We start from the raw sequence: 23,499 nt of genomic DNA, 5'->3' as shown, positions 1-23,499 counted from the left end.
CTATCCACGTGGGGCAGGCAGGGGTCCAGATCGGAGATGCCTGCTGGGAATGGTACTGCCTTGATCTTGGAATTCATCTGATGGTCAGATGCCAAGTGACAAAACCATCAGCAGTGGGGATGACTCGTTCAACACGTTCTCCAGCGAGACTGGAACTGGCAAGCGTGTGCCCAGAGCAGTTTTTGTGGACCTGGACCCCACCGTGTCAGTAGGTACATGGACACTCGAGGTGGCTGTCATGGGAGTGTGGGAGAGCCTTGCTAAAGCCTCCCATGTTTTCCATTGGATCCCCCTGCAGAAGGGACGGATGTACAAGTGTATGCCCATGGTCATGTTAGGTGACACACTGGAAGGTTAGTGCCTGAAATGTCCGTGGGACTCAGGCACCTAATTGAGAAAAACCTGCTGTGAGGTTGGCCACCACTGAGATGGGCTGGGGGTGGAGTCACTTGTGGCCTCCTTGGCCCGGTCAGGTGGTTGTGTAGACCCTGTCTCTAGGGCACCCGGGCACCGGTCCCTCCTTAGTGCTGTGCGCTCCCTCAGGCTGGAGCACGAGTCTTGACCTGAATCTTAGACATAGAAAGCTCAGTGTAGAATATTCGTTGGGTTCCTCCAGATTAGAAGTCTGAGGTAGTTTCCAAGGAGAGCTGTAAAGAAAGCACCTTTCGGTGGCCACCAGGGGATGACAAAATGTCACCCTGAAGCCTGTGAGACCCAGGCCACATAGGGTGGCTGATGGGACTGCCCAGCAACAGTCATGCTGGGGACTGTCTAGCCTGTAAGGGATCTTTAAATTCCTCCCTTGGCTGTAGCTACGGGGATGGAAGAAACACACACATGTAGAGTTGCCTGTGTGCGGGTGTGAGAGCTCTCCTCCCTTCTTGGGGAACCAGTCACACTGGCATTTGTCCTGCAAGTTGACTCCTCTCTCCCAGAGCCATCGGGTGCAGTTGTGGTCTGTGTATTACACAGAGACGTTTCCTGTGAGACACCGATGCTGCTGACCTACAAGGAACAACATGTGCTTGGTAGAAGGGGACGGTCCCGATCTGTTCACCCTGGTGAGTTAACAACAGGCCTTAAAGACTCACGACACCTGTGTCCTCTTTGTACATGAAGTGTGCACAGGGACCCACAGGCAGCTCTTCCACCCGGAGCAGCTGATCACTGGGAAGGAAGACACAGCCAATAATTACCCCTGAGGCCATTGCCCCATCAGCAAGGAGATCATCGACCTGGTCCTGGACTGGGTCTACAAACTGGTGAGAGTGCCAAGAAGGCCTCCTCTGGACGCTGTCCTGGACAGGAGTGTAGGCCTTAGATGGTGACGAGGAGGATATTTTGGCAAAATGGAGGTCTTAATCACGAGTCTACAGTCTTACCCTCCAGTGTGGCTGTGGTGCATGCATACATCTTTACCGTCTGTCTGCTTTGCCTCTAAGTGCCATGCATGTTCACTGTGGAGGGTGTGAATCTCGTGATCTTGCAGAGGAAGAGAAGTGACCGGGGCTGGTTGGAGGTTGCGCTGTGTCTTCTGCCCACGTTGGCCCTGTTCTCTGCTTTCTCTAGGTGGGTCTGTGCGGGGCTGCAGGGCTTCCTCATCTTCCACAGCTCCGTGGGCAGTCCCGGCTCTGGGTTTGCATCTCTGCTCACACAGCACCTCTCGGTGGACTATGGCAAGAGGTCCAAGCTCAGACTTGCCATTTACCCAGCCCCCTGGGTTTCCATGGCCGTGGTGGAGCCCTCCAACTCCATGCTGGCCACCTGCACGACCCTGGAAGATGTTGATTGTGCCTTCATGGTGGACAACGAGGTCATCTACAACGTATGTCATCACAACCTGGATATCAAGCTGCTGCTGTACACCAGCCTCAGTCATCTGATCAGGCAGATCGGGTCCTCCATCACAGCTTCCTTGTAATTTGACAGGGCCCTGAACAGGCACTTGACAGAATTCCAGACCAAGCTGCTCCTGTACCCCCTCATCACTTCCCCTGGCCACCTGCACCCCGGTCATCTCAGCTGAGAGGGTCTACTATGAGCAGCTGTCCGTGGCCAAGATCACCAATGCCTGCTTCAAGCCAGCCAACCAGAGGGTCAAGTGTGACACTCACCATGGCAAGTACATATGACCTGCCGCATGTTTTACAGGGGGGGACGTGGTCCCAAAAGGCGTCAACATGGCCATCACCACCATTAAGACCAAGCGCACCATCCAGTTTGTAGATTGAGGCCCAATTGGAGCTAAGGTAGGAGTGGGTGATGGGGAGTGGGCCGACCCGTTAGCAAGCAGCAGACCCTGCCATGGAATGCGTCCCCTTTCAGAGAATCCCCTGTTCCTTGCAGCTCGGCTCTTGGCCGTTACTTAGGGACCCAGCGTGATCGTCTATTCAGGGGCATCTTTAACTTCCCTCCTGAGTCGTCACACTAGAGATCTGTGGGGAGAGTATTCTTAGTTAACAGAATAGAAAAATTTTAGAGGACTTTTGTTCCTTTTTTGGGTGGTAGAATTAGTGTGGGAAATGTAGGTTGGACTGAGAAATGGAGGCATTTTCCTGCCATTTTGGTAATTCGTGCAGATATCTGAAATGGGGGAATTACTATGAACCGACTACTGTCCCTAAATCTTACTTCATTCCATAACTGTGTAGAAACTACATCCAACTTAAATGTTCTCTGCAGTCTTGGATTTAAAGAAAAATTATCATGGATCTTTCTGTGAGGAAAATGGCAACATCTTTATTTCCGTCTTGGTAAGCCTAGAAATTCTGGCCCGAGTTTGCCTCAGACCACAGTTTCCCCCTTCCGTTGGACATGGGATGGAAACCCTGCCGTCGCTTTCCAGCTTTGTCCACCCTCAGTCACCAAACCCTGGGGATCCTCTCCCTCAGGACTGTGCCTCCCTGAGCCTTTTCATGCCTGCTCAGACCCTCCCTGCTTCTGCTGGGCCCGCTGCAGGGGTTCTGCACTGGGCCTTCCTCCTCTGGGCCTCCTCTGGTTCAGGGTCAGCGTGGTGGGTGGCCCAGACACCTGGTTCTGTAAACGCGTTTTCTGTGGACACAGCAGAGCTGCTCATGGGAGGATTGCTGTGGCTGCTTTTGCTGCAAAGACAGAACTGAGGGGCTGCAACAGAGACCGCGGGGCCCACCCAGCCTAGACCATGTAGTGTCTCGCCCTCTCCAGACAGTGTTTGCTGACCCGGGCCCCAGCTGACCCCGTGTGCTGCTGCCAAAACCTCTGGTCACATTATCCCTTGGTCTGAAACTTGGAATGCCTCCCCTTTGTCCCAGCTCTGGAATGTCACCTCCTTCCTCCTACTTGGCACACACATAGGCCACCTCCTGGTGCAGTGGGAGCAGCAGTCCTAGGACCTCTGACAGTGTCCTGTGCCCCTGCTCTGCACAGGCTGGCTCGTTGGTGGGAAAGCAGTTGGTGGGAAACAATCTTCCCTCGTGATATAGCCACAGTTGTGTGCTCTAAGTCTGTCGGGGTGGAAGAGGTTTCAGCCACGGAAAATAATCGCCATCCTGTTGACGCCTGTGGAGATAATAGCGTATGAAGAATCCGGGGCAGTGTACTTTTCAGAAAGAAGACAGTCCTGTCACCTGGGCTCCTGTCACATGTCTCAGTTGCTGGGACACAGCCCTTCAGGCAGCTTGGGACCCAGTCAGGGTGGCTGACTCCAGGGCTCCTCTGTCCCTGTTTTCCTTGTCTGGGGACCATCACCCTGCTCTCCTGGCTCCTTGCCTGGTACCAAGAAGGCTCAGGGACTGCAGGGTGAACCGAGTCTTCTCCCGGGTCGCCAGAGGGGACCTATGTCTTCTGTTCCCATGATGCCGCCACCATTTCTGGGTTTGACAGAAGCTTCACAGAGCACTTTCTTCCCCTTCTCTGGCAGGTGGGCATCAACTACCAGCCCCTCACCGTCGTCCCAGGGGAGACCTGGCCACGGTGCAGCAGGCCATGTGCATGTGGAGCAACTCTGCCACCATCACCAAGGCCTGGGCCCGCCTGGACCCTAAGTTCAGTCTCATGTATGCACAGTGAGCCTTTGTGCACTGGGACGTGGGGAAGGCATGGAGGAAGGAGAGCTCTCTGAGGCCCGGGAGGACCTGGCAGCTCTGGAGAAAGACTACAAAGAGGTGGGTATGGACTCCATGGAAGCTGAGGCCAAAGCAGGGGAAGAGCACTGAGTGGGAGCGCGGCTGGCAGCCCTCCCTGTGTCCTCCCCCCACTGTAGCATTACAGGACATGCTTCCCTATTAAAGTGGCTGTGTTCAACCTCTGTCTGTCGTGGTGCTCGGCTGGGACACACTTGTCTGTGCAAAGGAGCGGGTGGGACCCCAGAGCTGGATGGGCCACATGGAAGGCTGGTCCGGGCTGCACAGGGCTGCGCAGCTGGAGTGGGCACACCGCCACCCACTTCTGTGAGGAGCCACTGCCACATGACACGACCCGGGGCAAAATAGTGTTTCCAATGCAAGGTTTCAAAGAACAAAGATTTACTAAATTCTAGGAAAACTGAGTTACACTTTTCAATTGAATTTGCATTTCTCAGGCTCCTCCATTGATGGGACATGTGGACTAAAGCATAAAAGCTTAGAACTAGAACTTTAAAACCTGAGGTCTGTGGAAGGAGGGGTATCCACAAAAATCCCTGAAACTGTCAGTCAAATATGTAAGGTCAGGACCTTTTGGGGGGGAAAAGAGTTTTATTGGATTCTCCACAGCATCTACGACCCACAGGTTAGAAGCTGTAGGTGACAACGCAATTCATCCTTGTCCTCACTGTCTGCAGTCTCAGTAAAAGCATTATAAGTTTCACTTTAAGCAAAACGTGCTGACGTGTTTATAAAAGACCCAGTAACATGGGTATTTTGTCTCAGACCCGAACCTGAGGTCGCGGAGGGTGAGGTCACTGGTCTCAGTCACTTGGTTAGTTCAGCTGTATCATAACCAGGACCAGCACACGGAACGAATTCTAAATCTTTGTGCCTTAACATCTTCAGAAGGCGATAGAGAACATCATGAACGGACCCTCAGGTTTTCACAAAGCTTTGTTACCAACTGGAGGAAGGCACACAGAGCCCCTGCGAGGGGCTGGGGAGCCCACAGCAGGGCGGTGGGAGGCATCTCTGCCCCTCTCAGGGGCCCCTCCCAGGGGGGCTCTTCCCCATCCCCGCCACCAGCAGCCTGGCAGCAATGGGCTGGCAGGACATCCTCTGGCCGGATCCTTCCCGGCTGCCGCATTCTGCCACTGCCTGGCCTCCACCGAGAGCACTGCTGCCTTTGTTTCTCTCTGAGCAGACAAGGGACACTGTCATCAGGAACCAGGGCAAGCTGCACAGTCACCGCGCACCTGCTGTGTTTGTGTTCTCATGAGCAACATTTACGTCAAGTACATTTCTGTCACGGTCCTTTCAGTGGGGACCCTATGGCAGCCCTGAGTCCTGAGGCTGAGCCTGGCCTGTCTCTTGGACAGACGGCACCTCCAAGAGGAGTCCTTGGCTGAGTGCAGGAGGCCCTCCTAGGACAGAGGCCATGCCAGGAGCCATGGGGAAAGTTCTGGAGGTCAATTTTGGGGAAGGGAAGCTCGGCCTGTTGACTCCTGCCCTGGGGAGCGCACGCAGTCCGGCCCTGGCCGCCAGCAGCACAGGAGGGCTCATGCGTAATTTTAAATTTTTTAGTAGCCACATCAAAAAGTAACAAGAAACAGGAAATTAATTTAAATAATCTGTTTTAATTAACCCCAAATATCCAACATATTATCACTTCAACATGGGATCAGTATAAGAATCACGCGTGAGGTGTGATGTTCCCTCTGCGCCCAGCCCTCTGCACCCAGGCACATGGCGGGTGCCCACATGCCCAGTGCCTCTCACCATACCAGCCTGGGGCCTGTGGCTCCCGCATCGCACAGCGAAGCTGCATGAGAAGCCCATGGCTTCCGCGCACCACGTTCATCCCCCACGTCCTGGAGGGACATCTTTTAAGACGTAGTTTCCTGAACTTCAACAGGGAGCACTCCACTGAATTTCTTTCCTCAGTGACCCACGTCCCCCCATGACAAGCATTCCCCCTCGGTGCTTCCGGGGTCTTCTGCTTCCCCCTCTTCTGCGGGAAAATGCAGAAATGAGTGAGCTAGTCGGTGACATTCCCCACGGGCCACCTCGATGGCCAGGGATCAGGAACCCAGACAGAGTCAAGCTCCTCAGTGGGCTCCAGCCCACGGCCTGGAGCAGGTGCACACCCTGATTCTGTGGGAAACCTAAGGCCAGTGAGTGCCTACAGCCCCAAACCCCTTGTCCTCCTAGGCCACCACAGTCCCCACAGTTGGGCCACTCTGACAACTCTTTATTTTCTCCACCTCAGATCCTGCCATCAATGAGACAGCTGGAAGGTCTCTGTGCATAGACGCTGCGACAGGGGCCTCAGAGATCTGTCTTGTCTGCTGGCCTCGGCCTGTTGGCCACAGTGCATTCCTGGCATGGCCCCTCATCTGATACTCCCTTCCCCCTCCTCCCCATCAAACCCCTCCCCAGGCTGCCCTCTACCCGACCAGGCATCTCCCCAGGGCCCCTGTGTCCTGGTATCCTGGCCACTGGCCACCCAGTCCAGCAGGACCCAAGGCCTGAGCACTTGAGGAGAAAATGACCCTGTGGAGCCCAGCGCTCCACTCTTGTGCCCCTGATCGGGGTTTCCTCCCTACCTCTCTCAGAGCCCCCTCTGACCTCCCAACCCCTCTATGCCAGTGCTCCCAGCGCCATTCCCATGGCACCCCTCCTGACTCTCCACTCTCTCCCTCTTCCCGCACCCCCAGCTCAGGCCCCACTGCCACCAATGGCCTGGATCCACTGGATCCATGCTCTGCACTGCCTCCCCGCCTGCCCTTCCTCTCACAGCCACCTCCCCACCTCCCACCTGCAGGGCTGCAGGGCAAGGACACTGCAGCTGGCACCCAGGGCCCCCCAGCCTGCTCAACCCTTACTGCTCCAGCAAGGCCAGCTGCACTGGCCTCCTCCCATCTGTTACTGTCGGTTTGTCTAGCCATCTCCCTCCCTGGACCAAGAGCATGTCCACCTCACAGTCCCACTGTGCCCCCAGTGCTAGAGCTGGCCTGGCACCCAGAGTCCTCAGTGAGTGAGTGCCAGCACCCCTCCGGGGAGGAGGGCTCTGTTCCCAGTTTCTCCTTCCTTCTGGAAACTCACCCATCAATTCCTCAGCTCAGCCGCTAGTCCACCCACCCCTCCCCTGACCTGCCCCCTGGCCCTGCCCCACTCCTCCCTGGCCCGAGCTCCAGATGGCACCTGGAAGTTCCAGGTGGGTGACATGGGGAGGGGCGGGAAGGAGGGTGAAGCCAGAGCACAGGTGGGATCTCAGCCCTCCCTCACACATCCCTGGAAACACCTGGAACGTACTCTCAGCTCAGGAACCAGGCAGAAAAGAAGAGTCACGGTTTGTGCTCAGGCTGCCCACCCAAATGGCCAACAACATCTCAGAGGTCGAGGTGTTTCTCACACCCAGGGCTTTGCTCTGCACAGCACACCATGCTGCCCCTTCCCTGCCCCTCGGTCAGCTGTCCTCCTCTGGGCTGGGGACACCTCTACAGAGCCGAGTCTCACCCAGCTGAGTTAGCCTCCAGGGGGTGCGGGTGTTGATCCTGTTCCAGAAGGACTGCAGGTTGTCTCTAATAAAGCGAGCCCTGAAATCCTGTCCTTGGTCTCTAAGCTGATGGCAGGGATGACCCACAGGGTCCTGCCCTTGCTGCTCGAAGCTGCTCTGGTTTTCTGGGGACCACGGCAGTTTCCATGGAAACAAGAGAGGGCACCAACCCCCAGAGATAAACCAATAAACACAACCTGTAAAAGGAGAGAATGGGCAGCAAGAGAACTGGAGGGACCCAGGGGCCCAGGAGAGAGGCAAGTGCAGGGCAGTGGGGCAGTGGAGCAGAACCGCAGAGGCTGCAGGCCCGGGGCCCAGGAAAAGGAGGGGCCTGCAGAGGCTCCAGTTCTTGGCAGAAAGAGGCCCTGGAGGTCAGAGAGACACAGAGAGAGCAGACAGAGCATGGGTCAGTGAGGAGGCCTGCACTCGAGTACCCAGGGCCGCACAGGACAGGGGACGTGGGGACCCAGGGCCCTGGCTCTCCCACCCACAGTGGCCCAGCCTGTCCTCCACCCACAGGTCAGCCCTTCTCCGGGTGTCTGAGAGAGCCCCATGCTTCTGGCCAAGCAGCCAGCCAGGGGGTTCGGCTGCAAGTCAGAGGGTTTCTGATAGCACCTGGGAGCAGAAGGGACACATGGGGAGGAGGCAGTTGGAGCTGCACCATGACACCTTGTCACCAGCACCTGTTCATGCCCCAGTCATGGCCCTCGAGAGTGAGGAGGCCCCTCACACCTGAGCCCAGTGCTCTGCCACTCCGGCCTCTGCACCCTGAGTGTCCAAGGCAGCCAGGGGCTGCCACGCTCACTCCCATCCCACACCCCACCACCCGAGGAGGGAAGCTCATCTGGCCAGACTCCAGAGCAGGACTTGGGGCCAGTGGAGTACAGGTGAGGGGGTGGCAGGAAGGCCTCTGCCTGCCCAGCTCCCTGAGGCCAGATAAACTATGAGCACAGGCACCAAAGCAGTCTTATTCCCGGGTTTGTGGAACGAAGGCAGGAGTGCAGAGGGGAGGAGAGGCTGGGGCAGCAAATGTCCCAGATGAGGCCCAGCCTACTCGGCCTCCCGGGGGCACCCGCTCTGCGTCCACCCGATCCGCAGGTTCTCTCTGCAGGGCGCAGCCAGGCCGAAGCTGGCAACTGGAGCCCAAGGGGCCAGCCCTTGGATGGCCCAGCGGGCCCTGGGACAAGACGGACGGAAAGGCCTGTCCACTGAGGGCCAAGGCCACCCCGTGCCCGGCGCTGCCCCCTCCCTACCCCTGCCACCTAGCTGCCCGGGCCACAGGGGCGGGCGGGGAGCACCGGGCCCAACTCTGACCTCTTGACTCAGGCAGGCTCGATGGGGGCAGACACAGCCGCAGGGGCCTGGGGCACGCTCGGCAGCCTCTGCTCGGCACACGGACGGAGCATCTGGAGGACGGCGAGGGGCGCCACGTGCAGCATCAGCAGGGCCACTGGGATCCTGCAGAGACAGACCCGTGCGCAGGGAGCCCTCCTCGCCCAGGCCAGGCGGCTCAGCGACAGCGGGCGGGCGTGGTCGCCTCCCTCAAGACCCAACTCTGCCCTGGGCCTCCGGGACTCCAACAAGGGCAGGGGGAGGAAAGCAAAGTGTTTGGGGTCATCGAGCTCGCAGCCCCGCCCACGCCGGATCTTTGAACACGGCGGGGTCGATGGCGCCGCCCGCCGTCTGCGCAGCCAGTCCGGCGCCATCTCCTGGGCGTTCAGCGCCTTCTTCCGGCGCAGCGCGAGCTTCTGCAGGGTCCCCTCCACCCCCAGGCGCCACCATCTGAGCGGCCGTGGGAAGGTGCGCGCCCCGCCCGGCCCCTGGCCCCCAGCCCATGGCCACAGCCCTGGCGCCGCCGACCCCGCCCCACCGGGGGCGTCCAGAGCGCGGTCTACCGGCCCCGCCGTCGGTTCCCTTCCCGGCAGCGCTGCCGCCTGGTCTCCCCGCAGTCCGATCCCGGAGGGCAGGGACGGCGCGTCTCCCCTCGGCCGTTCGGTCCGCAGACATCTCCGTGCCGGCCGGTGTGTTAGGTGCGGGGGGAAAGGTGGAGACCTCAGAGACCCGCTCCTTGGCGATCTGGCCTTCCCTGCTGGGCTGCTTCGGTCATTCTCGCTTAGGTAGCAGCACCCAGTGCAGTGTCTGGCATACAGTGGACGCTCAATAAATAGTTGCCGGAGAAAGGACCATCAATGTAATTGCTCTCCGCGGGCTCCCCACTAGGGCACAAGCCTCCATGGCCGCAATAAATGGCCTCGCATCGCACACACGCAGTCCTTGCCGTGGATACAGCGCGTGAGCTCAGGCCCAAGAGGCGCAGCTACCCCCACTACGCACGCGTATTCACAGGTGGAATCCACACACCCGGCCAACATCGTTCTGCGCAAGGTCTTTTTGAGTTAGCGCGCAAAGCTTGGGGAGCCTTTCTAGCTCGGCCAGGGGGCGTGGCTCCTGGCGCATGTTGATAGCAACATCTCGGCGCCCGGAAGCCCAGTGGCGGCCTCAGTGCTTGAGGCGTGCGACGCTGTGGACCCCACAGGTGAGTGGCGGGAGCCGCGCGCGGGACGGTCCCGCGTCCTAGCGGCCTCCCCGAACCTCCGCCGGAGCCGTCTCCGCTCCTCCGCGAGTCCCGGGCCGGCCCGGCGGCGCCCTCGTGCCACCTTCCTGTCGCCTCCCGCGCCCGCCCAGGCGGTGCTCGGTTACCGCGCGGTGAACGGGCCGGAGGAAGGGAGCTCCGTTTAAAGTGGAGCCTCGGGTCAGCCAGCGGTGTGGCCCCCGAGCCCTCCTCCCCGCGTGGCTCGAGTTCTCCGAGCCTCAGTTTCCCCATCTGTAGGAGGGGCCCCCATGCTCACCTCACAGGACGCCGGTGAGCCGGAGCGGGAGCAGAGCGGCCGCGGGGACGCTTGGAGCGATCCTGGCCTGCATATCCACGTGTTTCTCTGTGTCTATGAATGTGATAGTTACGGTGCAGGTCAGGCCTGCACGTGATAGTTACGTGCAGGTCAGTGCTCAGAGGTGGGGATCAGTAAAACATTTCGCAAGGAGTGTATGAGACACGCCCCAGAGACGCTAGCAGAGCTGTACCTTTGCGGGAAACTCCTCAGTGACTTTAACCAAGTCTTGGCAGCGCTGAGCAAAGGGCGCGTTTACAGAGTCAGCTTTCAAGCTAAGCCTAGAAGACAGAACAAATCGAAAAGATCAGGAGCATATTCGCTTTGCAGCTTTTGCTGATATTGTGGCTCGAGTCAAAACAGAAACCCAAGTGCTGGGCAGGAGTCAGACACGCACCACTGGCCTGATTAACCTACAAGTGAAGAAGGAAAATGAGAGGCAGAGAGGCATTTATTGTGCGATCAGAGAATTGCTATTCAGGGAACACAGATTCAGTTACAAACCCGAATAGTGTACCCTAGGGAGTAAAAGTCAGAGGCTTTTAAAGGTACCAGAAAGGAAGTATGCATACTAAGAATGTTAATTGGTTTGGGGGCAGAAAGGTAATCTTGGCTACAAATAATTGGTTACTAAGGCTAGCCAGAGGGAGGCAAAAGCCCATCACTGTGAGGGGCTGCAGGTTTCTTGCAGGTTACTCAGTTCAGAAGGTCATGTTCTGCTCCCTGAGGATGTGTATAGGAACCACATTTCCTTCATGGCTTCTCAGCTCCATTTTAAAGCCCTTAGACATGAGTGACTGTTTCACATTCCACAACCTCAATCAGATAACACACAAGGGGCCAGCTTAGGAGAAGCACCTGTCTCCCCACTTCTTACTCTGCTCCTCTGTTTACCAGGCTCCATCTCTGTCTGGCACCCAGCCCTTCCTGCCCCTGGAGTTCTTGGAAACAGTTTGGTGTTTTAGCTTTGATTTTGATAATTTTATTCACATACCATAATACCAACTGAAAATGTGCACTTCGGTGGTTTTCAGTAAATCCACAGAATTGTGCAACCATCACCACTATCTAATTTCAGAACATTTCCAGCACCCCAAAAGGAAACTCTGTCCCAATAGCAGTCACTTCCCATTCCCCTCTCCCCCATCTCGTGGCCACCACTAATCTACTCCCTGTCTTTATGAATTTGGCTATTCTGGACATTTCATAGCAATGAAATCATACTATATATGGTCTTTGTAGCTGACTTCTTTCACTTAGCATGATGTTCTCAAGATTCATCCATGTTGTATCACTACTTTTTTCATTCTTATAGACAAATATTATTCCATTGTATAGATATTTCACATTTTATTTTTCTGTCATGAGTTGATGGACAATTGGATTCCTTCTGCCTTTCGGCCACTATGAGTAATGCTGCTATGAAAGTCCATGTACAAGTTTTTGTGTCAACACATGTTTTCATGTCTTGGGTACGTAGCTAGGGCTGGAATTTCTGGATCATACAGTAACCTCATGTTTGGCCTTTTAAGGAACTGCCAAATGGTTTTCCAAATCAGCTGCGCCATCTTGCATTCCCACCAGCAGTGTGTGAGGGTTCCACTCGCTGCACATCATCTTCAGCATTTGTTCTTCTGTGACTTTTGACTGTAGCCATCCTGGGGGAGCATCACACTGTGGTTTTGATTTGCATTTCCCTAATGACTAATGATGTCAAGAGTCTTTCCATGTGCTTATTGGACATTTGTGTACCTTTGGAGAAATGTCTATTCAGATCCTTTGTCCATTTTTAAATTGGGCTACTTATCTTTTTATTGTTGAGTTGTAAGAGTTCTTTCTCTGTGCTGGATATAATCCCCTTATCAGATAGATGATTTCAAATATTTTCTGCCATTCTGTGGCATCACTTTCTTGAAGTATCCTTTGAAGCACACGGGTTTTTAATTTTGATGAAGCCCAATTTATTTTTTTTTTCTTAGGTTGCTTGAACTTTTGCTGTCATGGTTAAAGAAACCATTGGGAGAAGGAAAAATGGGTAAAGGGGGTCAATTATATGGTGATGGGTGGAACCTACACCTCTGGTGGTGAGCACGTTGTAGTGTATACAGATGTCCAATTCTAATGTTGTACACCTGAAACCTATACAATGTTATAAACCAATGTTACCTCAATAAAAATAAAAACTAAAAGAAAGAAAGAAGTCGTTGGGTGACCCACAGTCATGAAGATTTACTCCTATGTTTTCTTCTAAGAATTTGTTGGGAGTTTAGCTAACCTACTTCATAGCATTGCTGCCTCAGCATCCATTTTGTGTGGACAAGCAGCCTGCAGGGGCCTTGAAGTGACAGTAGCCCCTCCCGGGAGTACATGCCCTAGATAACCACTGGCAAAGTTGTTACCAGTTTCACTTCCGTGGGACTTGAATCCCCAACTGGATGCCAATTCTGTTACCAATTTAGCCTCCCTCTGCTGGTCCTCGAACCCACGATCAGAGGGGACCCGAGGAAGAATCCACGGGTGGGACTCGAGCCCACAGTGCCCAGCTCTTCCTTGGAGGGTTCTTTCCTGTTCAGTCTTGTAGAGTTAAAACGAGACTGAAGCTGAGCATTCACTAGCACATGCTTTATTTAATGGCCAAAGAATAGAAAAGCCTGAGCAAATTTCACAAATCAGCTTCTCAGCTCTGGGAGGATTAAGCAGCTGTTACAAGGGGTCAAGATAATGAAGGGGAGGAATATTCATAGCAATACAGGCGACGGGCAGGGTTTTCTGGGGAATGGCCTGCCACCCCTTTTCTTCCCTTATTTGGCCTGAATTTCCTGCCATGGCTGCAGGTAGGTGTGTTATGTAACGTGATGATGTTTTCCAATGAGCATATAATGAACTGCAGGGTCTGTGTTAGGTCAAGTCAGACTGTCATGTTGCCTTTAACCGGTTTTAACTGTTTTTGACCATGTGTCTCAGCCATCTTCTTCTTCCTCTCTCTGTGGTTTCCTGTATGCTCAACATAATATGTTAGGCTTGTTCTGAGCAGGGTTGTGGTTAATGTCCTGTGGAGTTGGGGGGCCAGGTAACTGAGTCACCAGTAAATATCAGTTCTTAATATGACTCCTGCAACTTCCCCTGTGAGAGGCATTCTCCCTGTCTCCCAGGGCCTTCCCCCTGTGCACTCCTTGGATAAGACCCCTGCGAACCTTACCAAAACCTCCTTTGGTTTGAATTGACCAATCCATACCTAGCCTGGGAACCCCAAAGCACTCTGCCTGTGGACCCCAATAAAGGCATATGCCCCAGGTTCCGCCCTGCCCTCTGCCTGCACCTCCAGGTGTGTCCCCTCTAGCTGTGCTATGGACCTTCTCCAGGACCTGTGAGTCACAAACTTCTCTATTTCAATTCTTTTGCAGTCTGTTGTTGAACCCAGGCTCACCATCCAATGCTGCCAGGGCTCTACTCAACAAATGTTAATTTGACAAAGTCACAACACGTGTCATGGGCATACCTCATTTTATTGTGCTTTGCAGATATTGTGTTTTTTACCAAGACAGTCAGGCAAAATGAGGTATGTATATCCTTCTGGACTAAGGAGAGGGAGACAGAGAACGGAGACTTCAAAGGGGGAGAAGACAATTTACAGGAAGATGAAAAGAGTTCATATCTGGTAAACAAATGTTTGTGTTGTTCCATCTATAGACAATGGGACCCGAAAGAGATCTTTTGATAAAATGGCCCTCGCTAGATGCCTTCCTGCCCCTCACACCTAGAATTATCCATGGTAAGAGCTCCTCCTGGGACAGGCCCTTCCAGCTTAAATTCTTTTAGGCAGTTTGGAGGAAGGTCAGATGTTCCTCCAGAGTCTTCTGAGCCTTGATTGTCTTCAGCTCAAAATACTCTGCATACCGATGCAGGCTCACTGAGCCAAGGAGTTGAAAGAAATTTCTTGAACTCTCAGGGTCTGGTAGTAGTGCTCCTTTATTCAGAGAATAGCATGGGGACAGGACCCATGGGCAGTGAAGAGCTGCAATGGATTGAAATTTATAAAGCATAGGTATGTGAGTTATTTCTTTACAAGACAAAGGAAAGATCATGCAAAAAAATGTTATCAGTGCAGGTGGGGTCTGGTTAGCAGGTGGTCCTATAACTTTGGATAGAATCAGGTCAGGACGTCCTGTATTTCCAAGAGGAGGATATAGATCTGCATGTAGGGCCAGAACGCCTTGTGCTTTTCTCCCTGGGGCAACGTTGATCCTCATCACATGCCACAGTGGCACATTTTGGGGTGTCCTTGATGTGGGCTCAGTGAGCTGAGGAGTCCAAAGAAAGATTTCTTGGACTCTCAAGGTCTGGCAGTAGTGCTCTTTTATTTAGAGAATAGTGTGGAATAGCATGGGGACAGGACCCATGGGCAGAAGGAACTGCTGCAAACATGGGTTGAGGGTAGGGCTAAATTTAAGGCATAGGCATGTGAGTTATCTCTTTACAAGACAAAGGAAAGAATAGGTAAAAAAAAGTTGTTAAAATGGTATCCGTGCAGGTGGGGTCTGGTTATTGGGTGGTCCTGTAACTTTTAGATAAGAATCAAACTGGATTAAGTAAATGGCAAAAACCACCACCTTAAATATTATCTTCAGCTAAAGACAAAGGAAGATGTTGCGGGGGGGGGGGGCGGTCAGTCACATGAGGTTACCAGACAGTAAACAACTTAAGTCCTTGCCTTCTCCATTAAGAGTTTCCAGAGATAAGGCCATCCCCCCTTCCTCCTGGTGCAGAGAGGGAGACACCCCCCACAGATGGAGACTTCCTTCACAAATGCAAATATCTCTCATCAAAGGGCAAGCAAATTCCACTCCTCAGAGCCTCCTTCTCATCTGCAGTTTTTAAAAGTAACCAGCCTAAAATAATCCTCATCAGCCTGCCCTGAGCCCCATCTGTTCCCTTCTCTGAAACTTCCCTGGAAGTTTTCTTACCACCCAAGGTGGGGTGGTGGGTTCCTCTGCCCCCCGCAAGGCATGCCAATAGTCAGGAGGCAAAGAGGTAGGAGAGAGAGGACTTTTTATTACAGTTTGCTAGCAAGAGGGAAGATGGCCAACTCATGTCCCAAAGAACGGTCTTACAGAACAAAGACTGCAGGCCAGTTATACAGGGGGTGGGTCTCTGGTGGGGCCTTCATCTGATCTGTGGGTGGGGCAGGCATCTGGTCTCGGTTTCTCATAGTCTTTTATTTTACTGGATATGCGTCAGAAAATGGAGCAATGTCCCATACCCTGATCTTTCAGTTGCCATTGATGATGGCTATCAGCATAGGCTCTCTGCTCCAGGGTTGTCACATTCCTAAGGAACTCAGAAAAACAAAGTTATCAACTTACAGCAGCTGGAAGGGGCCATAAAATCTACAGAGCATTTCTGGGCTAATCAAAGGTCATTCCAAGTTACAATATGGTTTCTTTTGTACAATATGGCTTCCCTTATGTCAACCTTGTGTTGAGCTGGTATTGGTTTCACATATTGAATGCTGAGCTGGTGACTGTGAAGAGAGAAAATGAGTTAGTAGCTGAGTGGTCAGGAATCTGCAAAGGGAGAAAAGAACATAGATTAGAATGAGGATGAACAAGCAGATAGGAAGGGATGGGAGCCCATCTGCTCCACGCCATTAAACCAGTTCCCGATCCTGGGAATGAGTCAGTCCAATGAAATGGGTGAGCTTCATTTGTCTGATGGAAAATGCGAATCTTCTCTTTATAGATGGAAGTTAGATACTACTTGCCCTATTTGGTTCAAATAAAAGCAACATTTTTCACCAATGATTGCACAAGCTCCTCACTGCTGAGCCATCAGTGTGTCCAGAGCAGGTCAATTGTGGGGGACCACAGAGGCTAGGCTGTTAATCTCTGACTGGAGTATTTTCTCCATCACCATGGAGAGATTGAAGATCGCCTTTTCTAACTCATAATTTCCAAAGCTGGGGAATAAGATTTTTATTACTGAAAATAACTCAAGAGTTGTGATAGACAAGTAGGTTCCCTATGATTTCTCAACTGGCACGTTCATGTGGCACAATTTTATGAACAAAGGAGCCCAAGTTTCCAATGTGGCTGGCATTTAGGGTGGAGTATCTGGTGACAGAAGGGGGCAGGTATCCAAGTCCACATCGTCCTGACCAATTAGCTGGGAACCCTTTCTATACTTTGTTGTCACATAAAATAAAAAGACCAGTGTGTTTTACAGACAAGGTTAGAGCTGAGCCTGTAGTTTCCAGGGTCCAGAGTGTTCCATGACCTTTGCCACTGGTACTGTTGGTACATAAACGTCTCCATTTTCCATGCCCTCCTGTCAATCTGGGAGAGAAGAACAGATGCAGAATAGCTGGTACAGGAGGCCTGCAGCCTGATTTGGGCAGCTGTAAAGCTTGGTCCTGTCACCTGACCAAATGAGTCCAGAGTTTGGATCCACCCATATATTGTTTGTGGTATTGGGCACCTTAACCATGTGGGCCACTGCAATACCCCAAGTTATACAAAGGAGGCTCATAAGCCATCCAGACCCTTTGGTGATTTGGCAAATATTTGTCCAAAGGGAATAGTGTTAGAGTCACTTACAGTTTCCTTGAGAAGTTTGAAGACGCCACCTGTGGACTCAAACCACAGAATTCAATTGTAATACTGTCCTGATATGTCACCAAGGAAGAGTCCATTGTCATGTTTACTTTAAATGCAAAGAGAGAACTTTTCACCAATTATCTTTATCTTGGCAAGGGACAGTCCTGTATAGGCTTTCTGGGGCCCAGATGACTCACCAGGAGAAGAGGCAGAGTGACGTCTTCCTTGTCGTGGACACCATGCCCTGTCGTTCATCCATCTTCTGTGCTTAGTCCACCAGGTGTTCACATCAGCAGGAACAGAGACCAGTTCAGGTTCTTCTGTGCTCTCTAGCTGTTGACATAGCCAACAGTCAGATTAGTTAGCATGACCAGGGTTTGGTAAACTGGCATAGGTGTGTGTTTGGTCTGTGCTCAACCTGGTGAGAAAAAGAGAGTTAGTAAGAGCAAGACACAGATTGGGAAAGAGCCCAGAGTGGAAACTTAGAGACGGGGAGTGGACAGATAGAGACCAGCGCTCTCCAGTCGGCTTTCTAAATAAATGACTAAAAGGAATATATATACTCGTTAATAGGAAAAGGTGTGTGTGCATTGGGAGTTTAAAAAGCAAAACGGGGGCTGGCCTAGTGGTGTAGTGGTTAAATTCATGCACTCCGCTTTGGCTACCCAGGGTTCACAGATTTGGATTCCAGGCACAGACCTAGCACTGCTCGTCAAGCCACGCTGTGGTGGCATCCCACATACAATAGAGGAATATTAGCACATATGTTAGCTCAACAACAATCTTCCTCAAGCAAAAAGAGGATTGGCAGCAGGTGTTAGCTCAGGGCCAATCTTCCTCACAAATAAATAAATAAAAATAAAAGCAACGAGGACATGTAGGTGAAAGCTAGGTTTCTTGATCCATGATCTTGGGAAAAGCTGTCTACTCCATGAGGCCAGCTGCTTCTGGGATCCTGGAATTGGCCCTGGAAATCCTTAGTTTAAGTTCACCTGTGGGGACTGTCTCCCAGTTGTCTTGAGAGTGATGTTCTGGGTCTATTTTGGCGTGGCTTGCAAGGGTCCAGGAAGATTTTTCCTTTATTTTGAAGGCAGTGTAGGTGGTCAGTAGGACTTCAAAATGTTTTTCCCAGTAAGGTGACAGCACATTTTTTTTCTTCTAAAGTCCTGGATAGACACACGATCTCCTGGTCTAAAGGGATGGCAAGGCTTATCAGCAGGTGGAGGCCACACCTCTTTTACCTGTTGATCATATGCTTCAAGTAGACTACTGAATTTTTGTCTATAGCTAGTCATAGCATCAAATTGTTTACTGAAATTCTTATAATCATTTAACCCAGGAATGGAAGGTTTAGAGATGCCAGTAGTCATTGGGCATACAAAAATTATTTCAAAAGGAATCAATCCATGTCTCCTATTTGGAGTTTTCTGGGTCTTTATAAGAACCAAGGGCAGAGCTTCTCTGCATTTAAGCCCGGTTTCTTGCCAGACTTTTCTTAAAGTCCTTTTGATGTCTATAATTTTGCATTCTGCTTGCCCTGATGACTGAGAATGATACAGGAAATGAAATTTCAATGAGCACCCCAGAGTTTCTTCAAGCAAGTGGTTTACTTCTGCTGTAAATGAGCTCCGTGGTCTGATTCAATCTGTAGAGGAAGCCAGAACAGGGAACAACTGCAGTTGTTAATTTCTGTCCCACTGTTGTGGCCTCTGCACGTCTAGTCAGATAGCATTCGGTACATCCACTAACCATGCAGATGATAACTGTAGGGGAGGAAGACACTTCCTCTACCCACTCTGGGTCCTTCTGGCCAGGCAATGAATTAAATTCACGTGAGACAGAATAACAGGAGAAAATTGAACAAAGCCTTGTAACGTGTATATGTGGGAGAGATTCAGGCAAACTGAGCAACTCGCCAAAATGGCAGAGGTTCTCATCTTAAATACCCTCCTCAGCTAAAGGCAAAGGCGGATGTTGGGGGTGGGGGAGTCAGTTAGGGGAGATTACCAGAAAAGCACAGTAAACAAGAGTAAGGTTATTATGCAGATTTAAGCCCTCTCTTTCTACATTGATAAGAGTTTCTAGAGATAAGGTCACCCTCCCTTCTTCCTGGTACAGAGAAGGAGACACCTTTACAGATGGAGATTTCCTTTACAAATGTAAATGTCTCTTAACAAAGGGTAACTCCTGCTTTACAGAGTTTCTTTCATGTCTGCAGTTTTTAAAAGTAACCAGCTCAAAATAATCCTCCTGCCAAAGAGATGTATTTGGGGTGGCCAATTCCAGTCCCCCACATAACCAAAAGGTGAGAATGGCCTACAGCTGGGGCAAGTCTGTAAAGTCCATTTGGAGTGCTGCACAGGGCAGTGCGGGCCTGGGAGGACTTCCTGGGGCACCATGTCATCTCCTAGAATCTTGATAAGGTTGGCAAGTGGTGCACTGAGAAATAATTGGGTCAGAAATTTTGTGGATGCCAGGGAATACCAATTGTCTTTTGGTTCCTTAACTATCCCCTATCTGCACATATGTCCCATTTGGAGGGAGGTAAGTGCAACCTAAAAACTCAAAGGAAAAGGAGCTACAGGAAGTCCCTTGGGCCCAGTGTCTAACCCATGTGATCACTGTTTGAAATAGGCAGGAATTAAGTGACCGTGAGCAATGGCAGTTCCTGCGGAAGTTGAGAATCTGGGGGATTTCCAACACAGCATGGCAGACTCCAAAAGCATATGTGGAGTCCATGTACAGAGTGGCAGTTTTCCCTTTTTCTCATGTGCAGGCTCTAGTGACAGCCATGATCCAGCAGCTTGGGTGATTTTACAGTGGGCAAGCAACAAGCTTCAAGCATTTCATGTGGGGAAACTAAGGCATAACCAGTTATGTTTCCCTGGAAATTCCAGTTACAGGAGCCATCACAAAACAGACGTAAGTCTGGGTTGTCTAAAAGGGTGTCTGAGAGATCCTCTCATGGCTTTGAGACCATTTCTATGTTGCAGGGCAATCATGTGGGATGGAGTGGGGCTCTCCATCATCAGAGAGGGGTAATAATGAAGCTGGACTCAAAGTGTCACGACAATGTAAGATGATGGAAGGGTTAGTGAAGAGCACACTTACAGGTGGTGTATGGATCTGTAGAGAGGTGTTGTTTCCTGTGAACTTGGAAAAGAGCAGACACAGCCTGGGGAACATAGAGATGACTGGGAGAGCCTAATGTTAGAGTACTGGCTTTGTCAATCTGCGTAGCAGCTGTGGCCACCACACATAAGCATGAGGCATACATGATGCCACAGGGTCTAGCTGGCATAAAAATATGCTATAGGACGTGTCTGAGAGGCAAAAGACTGTCCTAGAATGCGGGCAGAAGTTCCATTATTTTCATGGCAGTATAGATGAAAAGGTTTGTCAAAATTTGGTAAGCCAAGAGCCGGGGCTGTGGACAAAGCTGATTTTAAGGCTTCACAGGAGTTTCATGGCTCTGAAGGCCAGGAAATAGGCTGTGGGGTGATGTCTGGGAGAAGAGCACATGGAGGGTTAGCAAAGGCTGCAGAATCAGGAATCCACTGGGGCAGTGACCAGCTGCCCCTAGATGGTTACGTAGCTGTTTCTTCATTTTGGGGAGAAGGGTGGAAAAAATGGACTCAAGGCATTTGGGATGAGCTGTTGAATGCCTTGACATGGCTCCTGTCCCGAGTAGGTCCCAGTCGTCTGCACCCGCTGAGGTTCAGATCTGGAGGCTTTATGGCCTCGAGCAGCTCATGCCTTCAGGAGAGTGAGGGGTCTGTAAGGGCTCCCTGTTTACTCTGATTACAGAGTAGAAGGTCGTCCACATACTGAACAGGAGTGGAGCCTTGAGTGAAGGCTACAGAATCCACGTGGGCTGTAGGATTGGGGAAAATATGAGGGGGACTCACAATATCCCTGAGGAAGGCAAGTCCATGTTAATTCCCTCCGTTTAAGCATAAATGCAAAAAGAACTTGTGAGTCGGGGTGCAAAGGAATTGAAAAGAATGCTGAGCAGAGGTCAACTCCTGTCACCCAGGCTGTACCAGCAGGAATTGAGGTCAGGATGACAGGAATTACAAGACTTTATGTCTGAAGCCTAGAACAAATCTATAGACTTGGTTCCCATCTGAGTGAAACTTGCCTTCTTTTTTCACTGGCAATTCTCGACGCAAATAATCCATAACCAATCTAGATATGAAAATTGGAGTGGGTTTATTATGAGCCAGCCCTGAGGACCATATAGCTCAGAAGAGCCCTTTCACAAAGGAAGGGAACACTCCGAAGAAGTGGGGGTGTACAGAGTGGTTATATACTGTCCAAGAGTGTGCAGCACACGTGAATGGAACGTGCCTTTTCCAATAGCCATGAGATTGCTTTGCTGGCACAGCAATTAGGTGAACACAGCAGGTCTGTGGTTGCAAAGTGGGTGGTCACACGGTGAGCGCAGCAGGTCAGCGATCAATCCTAGGTGTAGGGAGAGATGCTTATACTTAAGGAAATGCTGATGGGCAAGTTACATCCTTATCTTTAAGGGCATTGTTCTTTTCTTTGGGACGTAGTAAATACTTAAAGCAGATTTATAGTCCATGCTCAACAGGCCACATCAGACCCTATTAGGAAAAAAAGGCCAGGCTGAGTTAGTTTTAACCAAAATGGCTTCCTCATGTACTCCATATATCTTATTGTTTGTCATTTGTTTGTCACAAGATTGGAGTGTTACAGGGGAAGGAAGTAAGAACTAGTCCACCCTGTTGCACAAGGGGGTCTGTTATAGGTTCAGTTCCTCACTCTGTGTCTCTGCAGAGCACGTATTGGACTTCTGATATACACAGTTCATTGTTTGTCTTAGTAATGTGCATGGTAACAATCCTACTTCATTTGCATCTGTGGCACAGAGACTAATGGGGACATCATTTAAAGACTCATTCTCTGGGGCTGGCAGGGTGGTGCAGCAGTTAAGTTTGCACATTCTGCTTCTCAGCGACCCAGGGTTCGCTGGTTCAGATCCCAGGTGCAGACATGGCACCGCTTGTCAAGCCATGCTGTGGTAGGCGTCCCATATATAAGGTAGAGGAAGATGGGCACAGATGTTAGCTCAGGGCCAGTCTTCCTAAGCAAAAAGAGGAGGATTAGCAGCAATTAGCTCAGGGCTAATCTTCCTCAAAAAAAAAAAAAAAGGAGCAGGACAATCTCTCTCCAATGCCCTGGTTTCCTGCAAGACCTGCAAGTGTCTGGAGGTGAATAGGGAGCCCTCTGAGTGGGCTTCAGTTTCCTCTCACAGTTACATTTCTCCTTCTCTAAAGATTCAAGTTGTAAAGCTAGAAGAGTTGCTGTTAATTCTTTTTTTTCTTCTGCTTTCCTGCTGACTATTTTCAAAGAACTGTGTAGCAGCCTCCATTATTATGCATAATGGCTGCCCTGACCCACCAACCACACTATTGAGTTTCTTTTTTTATATCAGGAAGAAAATTTCCTACTAAAGCAGAAATTGGGCAATTCCTGTGTTTGGGGCTTCCGGGTTCAATGCACTGCGGCTTTGAAAAGTTTGTATGAAATGTTCCACAAAGGCCTTTGGATGTTCCTCATTCTGAGTGCATGATTCCATTTTTGCCCAATTAACTTTAGGAGGAAACAGCTCTAAAATGGCTCCTATTCACCCTTGAGTGTCATCCTCGAGCAGAGCCACTTCCTGGTCACTTGCAGGAGGGCCTGGGAGAGGGTCTGGCCCTCTATTTCCCCTGTGAGGGGGTTTCCTCCAGGGGGCCCCCTGGCCTGTGTGATAACTACAGTGTAATCCTGGGCTGGAAGAACCCCCTTAGCAGCCAGCCACGATCTCCGTGGGTGGGATTATGAACAGCCACTGACCTTTCTATGTCCTCTCTAAATTTAGTGGGATCTTCTGACCATGGAGGCAGGAGAGGTTTATAATTTCATAGATGGGCTGTGTCCAGGGGACATGAACTGTCTGCAGTGGAGGTCCAGGGCACATCCACAGGGGACCCTGCATGGACTGCCTGACGCCGGCAGAGCCTGATGACAGAGCCCTGGAAAGCAGGAGAACTTAGAAGGGGCAGCAAATCAGCCTTCCTGCCTTTCCTGGCTGCTTCCACTGAATTCACTTCCTGGCTTCAGCATTTACACCAGTGACCTGTGTGCCCCTAGCTTGGGGGTCAGGCCTGAGGGCCCCCTGTGAGTCTCCTAAAGAGAGGGGAGTGAAGATGGGCAGCTGGATGCTGTCTGGAGGAGTTGGGGTTTTAGGATCTATGGGAACTGACTGAGGAGCTAAGTCTTGAGAAGGGGAGTTGAAACCAGGGACCCAGAGACCCCCCCAGATCTTCCAGGGGCTCAGGGACAGG

At 51.5% G+C, this 23,499-nt stretch overlaps 1 protein-coding gene, 1 long non-coding RNA gene and 1 pseudogene across 5 annotated transcripts in view; 2 read left to right on the top strand and 1 right to left on the bottom strand.

The window, feature by feature from the left end:
* Positions 1-1,301: 1,301 nt before the first annotated feature.
* On the top strand, positions 1,302-4,266 carry LOC100065759 (tubulin alpha-8 chain-like; annotated as a pseudogene).
* Positions 4,267-5,720: 1,454 nt separating this feature from the next.
* Positions 5,721-10,668, bottom strand: LOC111774592 (uncharacterized). 2 transcript variants are annotated; one of them, XR_011441684.1, is made up of 4 exons: positions 9,558-9,694; positions 8,977-9,120; positions 7,623-8,027; positions 5,721-6,114 (listed from the first exon to the last, which is right to left on the bottom strand). It is a non-coding gene; the product is annotated as an uncharacterized lncRNA (long non-coding RNA). The 2 variants fall into 2 exon arrangements; XR_011441683.1 differs by lacking the exons at positions 5,721-6,114; positions 9,558-9,694 and adding an exon at positions 10,512-10,668 and having other exon boundaries at positions 7,445-8,027.
* LOC100054251 (cationic amino acid transporter 4) overlaps positions 9,862-23,499 on the top strand; it is a 27,580-nt gene continuing 13,942 nt past the window's right edge. For 2 of the 3 annotated variants that reach the window (XM_005612366.4, XM_014742064.3), the window contains exon 1: positions 9,862-10,198. Coding sequence is in view for 1 of the 3 variants with exons in the window: in XM_014742062.3 (XP_014597548.3) it covers positions 10,118-10,198 (81 nt within the window). In the remaining 2 variants the exon portion in view is untranslated. The remainder of the gene's footprint in view (positions 10,199-23,499) is intronic. The other variant, XM_014742062.3, reaches the window with a different exon arrangement.

Source organism: Equus caballus, chromosome 8 (assembly GCF_041296265.1).
Source record: "Equus caballus isolate H_3958 breed thoroughbred chromosome 8, TB-T2T, whole genome shotgun sequence".
Lineage (NCBI taxonomy): Eukaryota > Metazoa > Chordata > Mammalia > Perissodactyla > Equidae > Equus > Equus caballus.
The sequence above is the reverse complement of the archived record's forward strand: the minus strand, read 5'-3'. Positions and strand labels throughout refer to the sequence as shown.